Consider the following 16,507-nt stretch of genomic DNA (forward strand, 5'->3'; position numbering starts at 1 on the left):
TTAAAATAAAACTGCTCGTATTTTCCTTTAATCATTTTTATTAGTAACATTTAAGTATGAATGATCCACATTGATATTTTGCATGTTCGTTCAGGCACATCATACAAATTTAATATTTATTTGTTTGATTTATCACGGTGTTGATGTTTTAAAGCATCTATATACTTTAAAATATTGATGTATGCTTCAGAGCGCATACATGGTGGCAAAAATTGTAATTCACCTATTAACAAATTTCCAAAATAATAGTTTCGTTTATCTAGTTCCTTATCAAATATACAAAAAACACATTGTTTGACATTTGAAGTAGTTTCTTCTTCTGGTTTAGAATCTTCACCACACTTCATCTTTTCGTCACTATCAGAACTATTTTTTTCATCCTCTTTCTCAAATTGGGTGTTTATGTTAAACGTGTCAGATGCGTTGATAACACGTTTTTTAGGTATTAGCAATGATTGGGATTGATTTTCATCATCACAATATTCCTGTCTTCTTTTTCGTGATTCACCTGTGACAATAATACACATCCATTTAAATAAATACTAAAATAGTTTTTCTTTACCACATAAACTCACAAACATATGGAAAATGGATCTATGTAAGTTGTATGGTCACTATTTATACGTTAAGACGTATACTGCAAAAAGACGTGCAGGACAATGCCGTGTGAACGAAGCCAAACTGATCGACAATGGCAATGCGACAGGGTTTTTTTTTTTTTGGTGGGTAAAATCATCCAATGACAAATCCCGCCCCTGGGCAAGGCGGGAAATAGTGTCAGACTCTTACTGACTAAAAACCCACCCCGTTCCATCTCTTGGTCCCAGAGCCCTGGTGCGCCAACTTTCGCATTCACCCAGAACCCCAGGAGGAGGCTTCGGCCCGTTCGGGCCCCCGTTTACTAGCGACTCCCTGAGGCGCGCGGGAACAGTGCGCGCCGTCGACGGCTTGGACTAGGTCCGGACAAAACCGGTGGCCGGAAATCGGAATCGGAAATGCGGCGGCGACGGCCGCGGCGTGTGCGCCGTTGCCTTATGCGGTCGGCTTCCTCCTTCGCTAGCATTACTGCTTCGCAGAAGGAAGCGACCGCCTGCCACTCCTCCTCGCTCCGGACCATGGCCTCAACCAAAGCCCGGCGCGAGAGATCGCCGCCGTCGATCGCCCTCACCAGGACACGGCGATGCTCTTCCCAAGCGGGGCACACCTCTACCGTATGCTGCACCGTGTCCTCCGGGCGGTCCACACAGTGGCGACACCCGGGCGTCGCCACCTCCCGAATCCGGTGCAGGTATCTCCCGAACTTACCATGTCCGGTGAGAACCTGCGTCATGTGGAAGGTGAGGACGCCATGAGGTCTTTCCAGCCACGCCTCAAAGATGGGACTTACCGCCATAATTATGGTGTGCCCAGCACCAGGTTGCGATAGTCGCTGTCGCCATTCCACCATGAGATCCCGCCGGAACTCTGTCCGCCAGGCCGTGACTTGTCGCGGCAGTGGAGTTTCGCCCCGGCGTTGCATCTCCGCGCGCAGATCGTGCATGTGTGCATGGACTGTTGCCGCCAGATCCCACGGTGGCAGGCCATCAAGGAGGCTCGCTGCTTCGCGGGACACCGTGCGGTATCCCCGTACTATCCGTATGGCCATGACCCTCTGGCAGGCGTTCAGCTGGGCCGCTGGTCGCTTACGCAGCGACGGCGCCCACACTGGCGCCCCGTAAAGGACCATGGACCGAACGATGCCAGCATAGAGCCTCCGGCAGGAGGCGTCTGGACCCCCTAAGTTCGGCAGGAGCCGCTTGAGGGCAGCCCCGGTCCGATTCAATTTGGGAGCTAGACGTCGGAAATGCTCCTCGAAATTCCACCGGCTGTCGAGGACGAGTCCTAGGTACTTCATCGTCGACCCGACGCCGATGTGAACTCCTCCTACCGTTAGTTGGGAGACCGGCGGTGGCGCGTTCCGAGGGCCGTGAAAGCATATGGCTTCGGACTTGTGTAGCGCTACCTCGAGTCCCAACTGCTCGATCCTCTCCACGACTGTCGCAACCCCGTGCGTCGCTAGTTCGACCGCCGCCTGGTACGACTCTCCCTGCGCCAGGACCAGCGTGTCGTCTGCGAAACAGACCACGCTGAGACCTTCAGGTAGGTCGGCGCGCAGCACGTAGTCGTACTCGATGTTCCACAAGGGCCGTCCTAATACCGATCCCTGTGGAACACCGCACGACATCTCTCGCCGTTTCCACTCTCCTTGGTGACCGGGATAGATGATGAACCTGTCAGACAGGCCTTGATCACACGACAGAGGTAGTCAGTCGGGCACCCGGTGATACCGGAGTGCCCTCCCAATGCAACTCCAGGGCAGCGAATTAAAAGCATTGGCGATGTCCAAAGACACCGCCAAGACACATCTGCCCCGGGATACCGCGTCCCCCGTCGTGAGGGCTCGCACGCGCATGATGGCGTCCACTGTAGAACGCCTCCTGCTAAATCCGAACTAACCATCCGCCAGATCCGACCCCTTCCGTGTCAGGAGCGCGACGAGGCGGTCTGCAATTACTCTTTCAAAGAGCTTGCCTACCTCGTCGAGCAGCACAATGGGCCGGTATGTGGACGGTGAGTCTGCAGGGCGCCCTGGCGGCCGACGAAATTAGAGGTAGTGTTACCGAGCCGATGAGGTCCTGTACCCAGTCAGCTCTGAATGCGACAGGGTGGATCGCAGGGACAAGAAATTTTACGCAGGGGAAATCACAGGAAGAGAATAGTTATCTATAATTACGATTGGCCTATTTGTAATGTAATTTTGAGTTTTAATATCGGATACAGAATTAACCTTTCGAATACCGTAGTTAAAGACACAATTAAAAGACAATAGTTGCGCGGACCAGTGTAATGAACTAAATTCATTATTTACCTAGATATTGAGAGCTTTCTTCTTCAATAAAAAATGGCTGACTATCTAATTGGTCCATAGGATCTGTAAAAAATAATATTTAAATGTTTACAGATTATTTATCATCATTATCAACTTAATTTCACCAAAATATTAGATAGGTACTTACTCATTATTTATGTTTGCAACAGAGCGTATTGATGCAATGACATGAACGTCCGACCCCAAACGAAAAAAATCTTACTACTGAATAAAATCTGAACAATGCGCGGCGTTTCTTTAGGGTGCGTCCGTTTTAACCGGTTTTTATTGCTCTAAACCTTTTAATCTCAAAAAACCTTTATGTAAATACTGTTCCAAATATCGGTTAAAAAAAAACGGTTTATGCGAACGAAACCAAATGTAAAGGTTTTGCGTCAAGTACATCATAGCGGTTTGAAAATTTAACCGGTATCCGAGCCTTGATCTGTGTACCTTTTTGAACGGGGTGAAGTAGTTTTATCGAGAAAGTCCGACAGACAGACTGACGTTTTTTATAAAAGTGGATGATATGAGTGGTGGATGGTCGGATAGTCTAGATACTTTGATAAGTAAAAGGTATACTTAATATAAAACCTCGTTTATTCAAATTTTGTGTTTATTTTGCTACATATTTTTAGACCTCTTTTCTAGCATAAATGTCCCTTGATGAAATGTCTTGAGTAATAGTTTTCGTATTATGGGTATACGAGAGTTATTTTCACATTTATAACATTAAAAATAAGGATTTATTGGCCGCAATTTTGGGCTACTTAGTTGGTGCCCTGTTGTACATCCAAACGTTACCTTCTTATACATTTTGTAGACAAATATTTGATGTATCAATAACATTGTTTAAAAAACATTGTAATTCAATAAAGATGTAATAAATATTGGAAGTTTGTTAATCCATCATGCTCTGACAAGTAATTTATTCTTATAGAACAAAATTTTGGTACACAAGTTGTTCTGAACCAATTTTTTAATGCACTAATCTTTCTGAATATCTAGAAAATTTGTTGCTTGTCTGCGGTTTTATCCACTACGAGAAAAAACTTTCTTACGACTTTACCCTTCATTCTAACTAGCCTTTTCCCAACTGTGGTGGGGTCACTTCCAGTCAGACCTGATGCAGTTACATGGGGTGACTGTCCATCTGACCTCCTCAACCCAGTTACCTGGGCAACCCAATACCCCTTAGTAGACTTACTTTTTCAGACCAATAAACTCTTGACCTTTCTAATATAATAGAAGTATCGATAAAAGGCTTGCACTCTGAATAAATTAGAGCCGATGCGGTTTTATCGGATCTGCCTACATTTTAAATTAATTTATAGTTGTGGTTAAAATTGGTCGAATTATTTGAACGGTTAATGGTTAGAGGTGAAACTATCACATTTGGAATAATGATGCTTATTGGTTGATAATGTTTAGATTTTAGAGTTCAGTTTAGTTTTGGTTTAAATATTATTTCGACAATTCGCAGTGGATAAATGAAAGTTCATTGTATTTCCTATATTCGAATATCACAGTAAAAACATACGTTTTTTGTATATTCGTAAAGAAAAAAATTACTAGTTGCTAAAAACCTTGTAAAAATATGTAGTTTACATTTTACTTAATATTTTAACTGTATAAACAGTACTCACCGAATATCGAACCGAATTTTTTTGACACTCAACTTCATATCGTAACCAATTTTAAATATTCAACTAAAAATATCACAAAAAGTGTTCATTTAAAATTCCACCTATATCCTTGCGGATAGCGCGTCAGATGCAAGAGAACGTCCAAAGATTACTTGGATATAAAAACAGCTACTTACTATGTAGCTACCGTACACTAACTAGGTAATGCCAACTACTTACTTTACCGCGTGACTTACTCAATTAATGAAGAAAAACCAGTATAATCTTGCACTGTTGGGTCAATAGTCAATGCTCATTGATGACATGGTAATTGACATATATTTTTTCATTTAAAAATTGATCAAGAGAGGGATGAGAAAGCAGGTAATGAACAATGTGGTATGACCACTTTTGGTATGACCAAATTGGTTCAAATACTTTGTCAGTAACAGGAATCAGCAAATTCATATATAGCAATATTATTGAAGGAAAAATTTGGGTGAATTGGAGATAAGGAGTTCACATAAAGAAAACAAAAGTAGAGAGAAGTCAACGACTTAAGCAACGACGAAATGCTCAAGAAATTGCACAGACTTTTGATGAGGACACAAAATTGATGAAAGTAACCACAAAAAAAGTACCTACAGAAATGACGAGACTAGACAGAAACTATTTGCTTATCTTTTGTAAAGGAAAAAAGTACGTCCTTGTATTTTCTGCAGTGCGTAAAAATAAAGATTTTGAAGTTCAACCTTGCATTTGGCATAACGACAAGGCGATTCAAGATTTTCCTGTTTTTATAAGTTTCGTAAATGGATTCTATCCATTCAAGGATTTCAAGAAAATTGAGTTTTATTTTAGGTTACTTTTACAAAGTATCATTTTACTTTAATACTTTGTCATCTCGATAAATGCGCACTCACTTTTGTTGCTCATCAGAAAAAAATACGATCGTTGGTTTATTTAAATTGTATGCAAATAAATAAATCTTTCATTGGTCATGGGCACTTCTAAAACACTACAGTTATCTATCGCAAAAAATTGCTGAAGTACAAGTGCCTTGAAGTTTCTAAGATGGCATATGAAGTACCTAAGTTATCTTCATATATAAAAAAAAACACTTTATACAATTATTTTCCAGACGTTATTTTGACGCTAACTTTAGAAGCCTATACGCTTTCTATATCTAAAATATTTCCATGTATTTTAAACGTGTAAAATACTAAGGTCTTTGACAATTTAAGGTCGCCATTATTTATATGAAGGCAGTTCTCCATCCTCTGAGCCTTTTCCCAATCATGTTGGGGTCGGCTTCCAGTCTAACCGGATTCAGCTGAGTACCAGTGCTTTACAAGAAGCGACTGCCTATCTGACCTCCTCAACCCAGTTACCCGGGCAACCCGATACCCCTTGGTTAGACTGGTGTCAGACTTACTGGCTTCTGACTACCCGTAACGACTGCCAAGGATGTTCAATGACAGCCGGGACCTACAGTTTAATGTGCCATGAAGGCATATGAAGGCAGTTCTAAATATAATTAATTGTTCGCACATTGTCGAGGCACGCAATAGGCCCAAAGCGCATTAATTATAATGACAAACAACACAATAATTATCTGGTCCAAGTTTGTCCTGAATTGTGTATACATTATGTAATTATGGACTGAATTAAGTAAAATACAAATAAGGCATTTTTAGCGACACGCGTACCTATACATAATTAATGAGCTGAAAATCACTGTTTTTCATCAGCCGCGCCGGTGCTACGGAATCAGAGCGACAAAAAATATATTTGATGCTGGGCATATTTTTTGGTTACATAATGCTGCAATACCTATTTGAATGATAGTTACATTCACAGCTTTACTGGAAGTATCTTAAAATATGATACCTATATAAATCTTTGAATTAAATCCATTTGTATCGAACCGTCACTACAGACAATACCTATCGCACGTAGAGTTTTTAAATTAAAAGTATTTAAAAGCACAGAAAAAAAACAAATAAAAAAGAATTTACCACGAAATATTCATAACACTGTCAAGAACCCAAATTGCCTTTATCATTAATTGCCTGAATACACCTTTAAAACAATTAAAATTTTCAAAAATACCGATACACAATAAAATTAAATTATAAATTAAAAAAAACCCCCGACCCAAAAAAAGTACGCAATAATTATGACAAAAGGTTAAACACGCCAAACCCTATAAAAAGCAAAAAATAACTTTTAACACTACGTAAACTAAATTTTGTCGTGTCGGACCGCTCTAATTCATTACTTTAGATACGTGTTTTTTTTTTAAACGAATGTTGTAATTAGGTAGGTATCATTTGATTTATGTAAGTATTTATGAAGGTAAAAAGCGGTCCCCCGACACGTCAAAATTTAGTTTACGTAGTGTTATATAAAAGTTATTTTTTGCTTTTTATAGGGTTTGGCGTGTTTAACCTTTTGTCATAATTATTGCGTACTTTTTTTGGGTCGGGGGTTTTTTTAAATTTATAATTTAATTTTATTTCATGCTTTTTAAAGGAGCTCCTTAATTTTTCCTTCTTTCATTTAATTTATTTTATCTTAAGATGGGTCGCTATATGCGATCTCGGCCAAAGGAACCTGCTTAACAATCCTCATGACAAATTGGCTCTGGGAGAATTGCACAGATTGAGAAACAATAAAGATTAACCTTTGGACATTCTAGATTTTCAGCAAAAATATAAATCGGTTTATCCGTTTCATTCCGGCATTTCAGGGTTTCATCCGCCACATCCCATTTCCAGCATCAGGTTCTCGTCAATCAGAAACATGAAGAGAACTCGTCAAGACAAATTCAACGAGCCCAAACTCGATGGGTTTACTAAAAGGCAGTTCAGGGTTACGTCTCCTACCTTCGTGCCCTAACAGCAGACCAGCTCAGTGGTTCCAAAAGACATTAGTGTTTCAAATTTCAGATCCCACCTTTACTTGCAAGTAAACTGAGCGTGTAACATTCCTATCACATCTAGCAAACGAGCTGATGACCTTGAAGACCTGAACCGATTTCCACCAAACATAGCTAAGAACACTCCCGACTGACATACCTTTTAAACAAAAAAAACCGCATTACAATCGGATCATCCGTTTGGGAGCTACGATGCCACATACACACACACACACACACACACACACACACACACAGACACGTCAAACTTATAACACCCCGTCGTTTTTGCGTCGGGGGTTAAAAATGACACAACCTAAACTCACAGAAACTACCAATTCTTTGAAATTGGCCATTTTGTTTCCAGTTGCGGTAACCATTCATGTCGAACTTGTTCAAATTGATTGATTCATACATTGTTTGTTTCGGTACGCATTTAACTGAAATCGAATTAAGAGGATTTTTGCTTGAAAATGTCATGCAAATCGGGTAAACTATTATATCGATAATTTTCTTTTTTCAGTTCGAAATGAATGATATATTATTTTTTTCGAATATTAACGAGATACGTAATGAAGGCTTTTTCTAGAAAAAGTGCAAAACACGTGCTTAACATAGAATGGTGTTAAATAATGTTACACAAAGAAAATGTTCACGTCCATGTTTTATGCACTTCTGTGGTATAATATTCATTTGTGTGAAACACAGCGTTCATTCGTGCGTATCTTTACATCGAGGACAGTGCAGATAATAGGTAAATACAAAAATAAAATGAGATTACAATGTGGTAATTTAATTATATAGATATCACATATACCATCATATTTTTAGAATGCTTAACGTTACCTATTTACTATGATTTTACAATAAATTAATGAAAATGGGAACCCAGAAAGTTATCACGCAAAGTATTCAAATTAATAACAACGCTAAAATTAATCAAGGGCCTAACTATTAATATTTTCTGGAGGCAATTACCGTAATAGACTGTTAGAGAGGCTTTTAGTCGGTAATAGCGTAATAATGTTTGAAATATACGCATCAAATTACACCTCGTAAAGGTAGGCAGTTATCTATCGTGTGTAGGCAGACCAAACATGCTAAAACATGCTAAACACTAAGGTTATATCAAAATTACTGCCTCGTTGGTCTAGTGGTCGCAAGCGCGGCAGCTGTGCTCGAGGTCTCGAGGTTCGATTCCCGGGTCGGGCCGAAATCGCTTTGTGGGTTTTCTTGTACTTTCACAAAGCAGCCCGTAGTCTGGAAGTTGGTTATTGATTCACCCGTGCATCGGAGAGCACGTAAATGTAGGTTCTGCGCCTGATCTCTCTCCGGTCGTGTCGGATTGCCGTCCCATCGGGTTATGAGAGTGAAGGAATAGGGAGTGCACCTGTGTCTGCGCAAATGCTCGTGCACTATAATATGTTCTGCGCAGCTGGCTGATCTCCTTAAATGAGAACAGCCGCCGTTGCCGAAATCAGCCGTGGACGCCATTATTATTATTATATATCAAAATGACTTTTTCTATAATTACCTATATACCTTCTTCTTACATTAAAGTTATGATCAATGCCTGTTATTTGGGAACATTGGTTAAAAAATCCACTATTGATGTGTATTGTCGAGTAACGAAAAGTATCGATAGTAATAATGCCTTTCTACACAAACAAACGATTTGAATAACGTACCCAACTAAAACTTTCTTCAACTGCATCAAATAGGGTTCAGCCTAACGTGAACACCAAAGAACCTTCTTTTTTTTGAAGGCTGTAAATAATCAGCAGTCCCTGAATTTAACTTGAGGAAAATAAAATCAGTCAACACTAAATTCATTCAATCATTTATGTAAAATCGTTCTTAGATAAACATAGCCTGCAGATCTCGTTATCTCAGCCAACCTTTACTGCTCAGTCATGTGATACAAAAACGATAATTTTATGCGAATTACCTTTTCTAGATACAAATTAGCTAATGGGCATGCGCTTGACTGGATTTGTAATCATTGCATATTAATTGGGGATACATTCTTGATGTCTAAGTATAGACCCTGTGTAGGTAATTACTATTACTACTATTTAGATCGGTTTCTAAGGTACACGTTAAGTTAGCATTTATTCTATAGTTTTTCTACTAATTGTAATGTAATATTACAGCGTTCTTAAAGCTGTAAAATACTTTTTATTTTTTTTTATTTGCTATGTATTGGTATATATATATATATGCTATATAAATGCTAGTGCGCCTTAATTATACTACATAAAAATTATTTGTAATCTGTGAAAGATAATAAATTCATAGGAATTTAATTTGTAAAAGGCAACAAAAATTATACAGCAGTTTGTCCTATCTGACGAAATACAACACCTTTACTTCAAAAGTAGGCAGTAATTTAACTTTTACCTGCATAGACTAGTTATGGAATCACAAATGTAAGTATCGATCGACAATAGATTGTATGGTGCGACCGTCCCTATTATGTCTGCCTCGCTTCGACGCGAGTTCCATATTGGCTCCCATTCTACCTTACGTACATAGGTAGTGTAGTGCATTACCTTAATGAGGCCTTATTATAGAACGTAGTGATGTTCCACCATCGCTGTACGAGTATGTATTGTAATTACCGGGTATGTGGGCCATAGAAGTTCATCGTCTTCTAGGAGACAACAGGCCCGTGTCGGCGGCCCGAGTTGTTCCACGCGCTGCTCAAAAAGTGTCAGCAAACCCTAGTGGAGCCCACTAGGGACAAAGTCTATTGGTTCTGCGGGGTAGTTCGAAAGAGTTACTGCGGCCCTGGTACATGGACTTAAGAAGGAATATGGCGGGTTTTAGTTAGTAAGAGTCTGACACTCCCTCACCATTAGATGATTTCCCATAAAAAAAAATCTACCTTTACGTAAATAGGTAGTGTAGTGCATTACCTTAATGAGGCCCTATTATGTAACGTAGTGACGTGCAAACAGCACTGTATTGTAATTATCGATAAATCGATTCTTGAATGCTTCGTCATGAATTTAATCACGGAGCAAATAAAGATAGCGGAGACGCCATAAGGAAGGTAGGTCAAACCCCTTCTTGTAGGTCAAGGAACGGTGATCAAGTTAATAGCACTAATGAGGCGTTTGGGTTCCTAGTCAAGTGAAAACTAATCTGTCAGATATTGGACTGGTTCCGTAGTAGGCGTGTAAGGGCAAAGCTAAGTAACCTTCATCACCTTGGCAACGCTACTTTCTTAAGAGATTTTGCATTATTACATCTCCGCTAGTCATTTTGTTGTCCATGAATTGAATTCACTTAAAATACACTTAGTTTCCCTATAATAAGATCATTTTGTAAAACTATTGAATAAAATAATTCATGAGTCTTAAAATTTTGAATTTTACATATATTCTCTGCCAGGAAGGAATGCAACTCGATTAATCGAAAGGTTTAAACAATCGATTTAATTGTTAAATGAGAAACACGGAACTGAATATTTAAATACCGACGTTTCAATTTATTGTTTGATGTATGTAAGTATTTATAGTGTAAATAAATAAGAAAATATCGATATTGCTTTATTTCGAGCGCTTCCCTTATCCATTAATGTAAATAATGAGGATGTTTTACTTTTAAAAAGAGTCTGTTTTAAAGTGATTAAAAACCTTGTCGAGATAATGATACTTCGTGTTTTTTCTTTTACCTACTTAGTTCAGAGCGAGCTTAGTTTAACTTTTCTTAGGAAAATTCGACTTCTTAGTTAACTTGAGTTAAATAGACTAGCTAAAAATGTTAACTGCTTAGGCGTATTTGCAGCCGCGTAGAATAAAAATTCTTTGCCTCTTTAGGTTAGCTATTTTTGATAATGGGTTTTAAGGAAGATAAGATTTCGTATTTAATTGCATTGTGTTTAAATCATTACTTATTTAAGTCAGGATTTCACTTAATAAATATTAAACAAACGGTATTGCTATTTCAATAAAAGCTTAGATTTACGTAGATCCAGTGAAGGAAGGCGTCCGGTTGCAACGCTCAATTGTTCTCGCTGGCTATTGAGTGAAGCTTAGAGCTAAACATCTGAACATCTAGCACGCCATTTGTAAAATTGTTTTGTTGTAGTCTGTAGCTTTTGGCTTATCTAGTGTTTGTTATGATCCGAAGAAAGTCAATGATAGATGAAATGTGTAAAAAGCTTTACCCTTCTGGCCCAGTCGTGTAAAAATGACAAATTTGTGCTCTCAGTACACTTCAGAATAAAAGTAGAAAAGTTCTACTCTCGACTCGATTTTATAGAGACAAAATTATCGTGATTATAAAAGTAAAAGGCAAAAGTGTGTTGTCCTAAATAAATTATATTTTGAGTTTATATATATAGCATACGTAATTTTACTAAGCATTTGTCTTTTCTAAACTATTCCTACCATGTTGTAACAAGCCAAAAGCCCTCAACTTGATTCTAATTGAGTTAGAAAATAGCCAAGAACAATTTTCCTTGCTCGCTTTTTTCTAAAATGGATTTTTATTTTATTTTCCTTCTCAAATAAAAGTGCTCAGAGACGAGAAAACGACATCTGGTTGCCCTTCTAACTTCAAGTGATAAAGTTAACAAGCTTTACAAAGTTATTCTACAATTTTTATTTTTAAAATATATTCTTGATTGGTAGAGATGTCAAGGGGCATTATTAAAGGCTAGAAAGCTGGTTAACGATTTTGTAAAGTTGACATAAGATCCAGAGTTTTTGAAATCAATTTACCGTGATAATAAAAGAGTATGAGCTTACAATGATATTGAAAGAAAAATCAATATAAAATGGATTGAAATTGAATCTTTATTTACTCGTTAAGTTAACCATTTATAGTATCTATTTTATGACTACTTATAGATACATTCAACAAGTATATAGTATCGTACATGTAAATAAACTATACAGCGGTAATACCTGTTTTATTATTCTATATTTTCAAAGTAATATTTCTCGTCTCTCGTATTTGGATACATAAAAGTATATTTTTTATCTTGTTTCTATCAGAAATTGAATCAACAAGATAGAGTGAAGTAAAACATTGCCCTGAAATACAGAATATTTTATTCCTAAGTAAATATAATGTTAGTTGGCTTAAGCACCTACACGAGTTTGGCGCATATATGATGTACCTAAACGTACATACATAAATATAATCAGTGGTTAAGAATACGTTGTGATTAGTCATGGAGCATAATAATAGGAGTTCCTTTATAATCAGTTAACCAATAGTCCACCCATTGCAGTCCTATTTGAAAAGCCAATTAGTACATAACGATATAATAACAAACAATATTTTGTGCTCTTTTTACGTTAACAGTGCAGTAGGCGAACATCAAACTCAAGAACTCATGATCATTATGCTACTAGAGAAATAGAACCCATTGTCACTCTATTCCTCTATATGGATATTGATTGTGAATCATGCTAGGTTTGCATCAAATCCGGTAGTTCCAAGATAAATCACGACTCGGCGTTTTATGTACCGGAGTCTACAGCAAATCTATCACAGTCATAGCCTTTACTTAAGGCGACGAATTGGTCAACAATAATTCCATAACCGGCACGCGCATCTAAGGCGCTAAAAGGGGTCGGAGCGTCTGAGCGGGGCGAGGATAACAATACGCGCGCTAGCTTATAACTAAAAGTCGTAAGCGACAAAATGGTTTTGTAATTTTATTACTTAGAAAAGATAATTTAATAAAAATTCCGTCTACAATTTTAAAGAGTATGTATATACTCAACTACTAAAAAAGTTAAGAGGCTTAAATCGGTCCCGTTTGCCCATAATATGTGAATCCCTTTTTAAAAAGAGGTATGTTTGATATATTTTTCTCTGTTATAAAAGTTACCTAATCATGTTTTGACGTCTAACAAAATAAGGTTTATATCATGAACTTTCAGGTAACTAAAGTTGTATTTTGATCCGTTTTGTATTTACTGAGAAAAATTGAGATCCTTGGCGCCAAAAATTCCAATTCGTCCTCTTAAGCTAACAAGGGCTTTAGGTTACTTTTACCCAGGTGCACGGAGTAGTTACCACGAGATGCCGGAGAACTCACTGACGCTAGTATATCCAGGGCGAGTTCATTTCAACAGTGCAATGGGTGAGCACCAAACCCACGCATTTACGATCGCCATTCTGACGTCTGCCCATTTTCACCAACAAATATCTTAGGGATCCCTTAAGAGCATTTAGGGAACACTTAATACGAATTTAGTTTTTAGCAAAGTTTAAGTGTTCTTATAACCTTTAAGTATTGGGGGAGCCCTTATATTTAAGTGACACTTAGTTAGGGAAGCGTTAAGAGATTGTTGGTGAAAACGGTCATTAGTTATTGGGCTATTGCCACTTTCTCCTCCATTGCCATTGGACCATTGCCGCTTTATTTCTCTTCATCAACATATAACCAAATCTATAGGTTTGCATCAAATCCGCCAGTTAGATGATAAATCACGACTCGGCGTGTTATGTACCGGAGTCTGGAGGAAATCTATCACAGTCATAGCCTTTACTTAAGCTAACGAGTTATCCGACATCGACGGAACTCTACCTACACTGCGCGTGTTAGAAACACGTGCTTGGTATTATGTTATTTTAGTAGGCATATTAGAAATAATGTTGCACTTGCAAAGAGACTCATTCATGTTATTTTTTGATATGCTGTTACCTTAAATAAAAAAAAGAAATAAATGTTTGTAAGAACAATTCTGAGTTATTTGTGAACTATAATCACACGGTCGGTTAGCTCCATGGTAAGTTATTAATTAACTTGTGTTATGCTAACACAACTGATAAACTACATATATACATATTTATAAGTACATATTATGACATCCAGACCACGGCCAACAAGCATGTTCATCATACAAATGTCGACCGAACCGGGTATCGAACCTGGGACCTCAGGTTCGGCAGTTCAGCATGGTGACCATTGCGCCATCGAGGTCGTCAAACTATGTACCTTAAACTTATTTAGTAACTATCAGCTTCTCGCACCAGTGTAAAGCAACTACTTAGCTTTAACGGTCTTCAGATTACCTCATTTACAGCAAAAACTTTAATCTCAATCAGTTCCGAGTTTTTGCTGTGGAAACATGACAAACTGATTTCCAGAACCACAAGTAAATCTTGTTTCTATGACGGGTACTATGTGCTTATTATAAGAATGGAAATACAAAATGACAAAATTGATTCTGAATAATATAGATTTAAAACAAGAAATAATGTTTTTATTCTTGTGTGTTTTACCTACATCCCGTGAGAATCTCGTCTTGACTTGGATACATTTTTTTTTTATCTGACGTCCATTTTTTTTTCTAATTGGACAAGTAGTATATAGGTACCTGAAATAGGCTCGTTCAAACAGACAGCTTTATACATATTATCACTTAGTATGCATTGGTAAAGTTACCAAAACTTTCAAAACACAAGTTAAACCTCGAATGAAAACTAGTGAAAAGCATAAATCAGTGAGAAATAAACGATAATCCTATATCTGGCTCCACCCACGAGGGAGCGTGTTCATCATCAGGACAGCTCGTTCATTCCCGTTACCGGTAACTCACCAGGGGCCTTGTTAATGTCTAGATCGACCCTACACGTACATTCTAACTGGGGTTATACTATACTGAAGGTGAAATAGGTAAATGTGTAGGTGAGATGGATAAATGGAAGTGTTAAAAAATGTACTTCTTTTACTTCTTTTTTAGGATAATAATTATTTGGTCATCAATAAATATTTTTTAGGGTTTCGTCTTTTTGACAAGAAATAGTCCCCATGTCTGTTTGTCTGTCCAAGGTTTTTGTGATGTTATTTCGTGAGTTCACGTACCCTCTGCCGATGTATTTAAACATGGTATGGTACGATTTTCTGTATCTTGTGTAATATTTTACTCGTTTTCTGTGACTGCCAAAAAACCACTATGTATCTTTAAAAAAGATTCAACAAACTTCGGCGTTAACAAATTAACTTATAATTTCAAGCCCGAAATGGAGCTGAAAAAATCTGTACAGAAACCTGACATGGTAGAAACATTTTTTGTTTTTAATTAGATTCTGAAAACGCTAAGTGCTTTCAGTAAAAACTGTTGCGTTGCTCAAAGAAAGTAGGGGAGCGTTGTCGAAAGTCAACTCCGTACTACGTTAAAATTGCAACGAGGGCACAGCTTAGTTATATTTTCATGTCAACAGTTGTGAAGCTTACTAGTGTACGTAACAATGTGACTCACACACGCATGTGCTCGATACTGATAGTACCGATAGCGCCAGTAAAAGCTCGTCGATGCACATTCGTGTATGAGTGACATTATTACTAGCTTCTCAACTGCTTATAAGAGAACATATCTAAACTGTGACGAGGGGCATAAAAAATTAAAAAACCGAACCGAACAGGGGTGTTCGGTATACCTCGGTTTTCCTTCTGTATGTTTCGGGTTTTTGTAAAAGTATGGGCTGATGGGTCATGAATAAATTGGGTGCCGAGGGAAATTTTAGGTACGTCGATTTTAATTTGTTTTTTTTTTTTTTTTTTTTTTACTTTTGTTGGAGCTGAGTTCGGGTATCATAGGGCGATTGTATTTTTTTGTGTGTGAAATATTTGAACCTTCACTTTATGGTCACATGATATATCAAATATTGAAAAAAAAAATGTATACTTATATCATACTAGAATACATAATAAAATTATGTAAAAAAATCTAGTATACCAAAGCGTACCTTTTGCTCGAAGGCGGCCCGGTTCACCTGAAAAAAGGAAAAATAATTTTACTACGCTTCATTATATTTTAATTGGATTTGTTACAGAAACAAGGAACGGAAAGATTCAAGGAAATATAAAGATAAACAGATTAACTTTGTTCTTAGAAGTGGGGTCTAGACCAGTGGGTTTATGACATCTTGATTTGCAAGTTCCCTCTTAACTTGGTTATACTGCTTCACATTTTTTTAAGAATATGCAAAGGTATTGCGAGACAGCCTGACGGTTATTCTTTAAAAGTTTTTGGCCCAGGGTGCAGAGTTATTTATTTTGCATCGAGACTTAAATAAGTTACA

At 37.8% G+C, this 16,507-nt stretch overlaps 2 protein-coding genes across 8 annotated transcripts in view; both read right to left on the bottom strand.

Moving 5' to 3' along the window:
- LOC124645866 (sodium bicarbonate cotransporter 3) overlaps positions 1-16,507 on the bottom strand; it is a 112,027-nt gene that overhangs the window by 45,947 nt on the left and 49,573 nt on the right. For 3 of the 7 annotated variants that reach the window (XM_047185825.1, XM_047185826.1, XM_047185823.1), the window contains exon 1: positions 4,555-4,719. In XM_047185825.1, the coding sequence (XP_047041781.1) occupies positions 4,555-4,592 (38 nt within the window). In that variant the 5' untranslated portion in view covers positions 4,593-4,719. Of the gene's footprint in view, positions 1-4,554; positions 4,720-16,171; positions 16,199-16,507 lie in introns of those variants that run through there. The other 4 variants (XM_047185824.1, XM_047185822.1, XM_047185820.1 and 1 more) reach the window with 2 other exon arrangements.
- On the bottom strand, positions 21-3,312 carry LOC124645868. Its single transcript, XM_047185829.1, has 3 exons — positions 3,057-3,312; positions 2,909-2,971; positions 21-508 (listed from the first exon to the last, which is right to left on the bottom strand). The coding sequence occupies exons 1-3, from the start codon at positions 3,058-3,060 to the stop codon at positions 117-119; spliced, it is 459 nt and encodes a 152-aa protein (XP_047041785.1). The 5' UTR covers positions 3,061-3,312; the 3' UTR covers positions 21-116.

This window comes from Helicoverpa zea, chromosome 3 (assembly GCF_022581195.2).
Source record: "Helicoverpa zea isolate HzStark_Cry1AcR chromosome 3, ilHelZeax1.1, whole genome shotgun sequence".
NCBI lineage: Eukaryota > Metazoa > Arthropoda > Insecta > Lepidoptera > Noctuidae > Helicoverpa > Helicoverpa zea.

Coding starts and splice junctions, on each gene's coding strand:
- LOC124645868 (XM_047185829.1), bottom strand. Junction 509..2,908: donor AGAAAGCTCTCAATATCTAG/GTAAATAATGAA, acceptor TTATTGTCACAG/GTGAATCACGAAAAAGAAGA.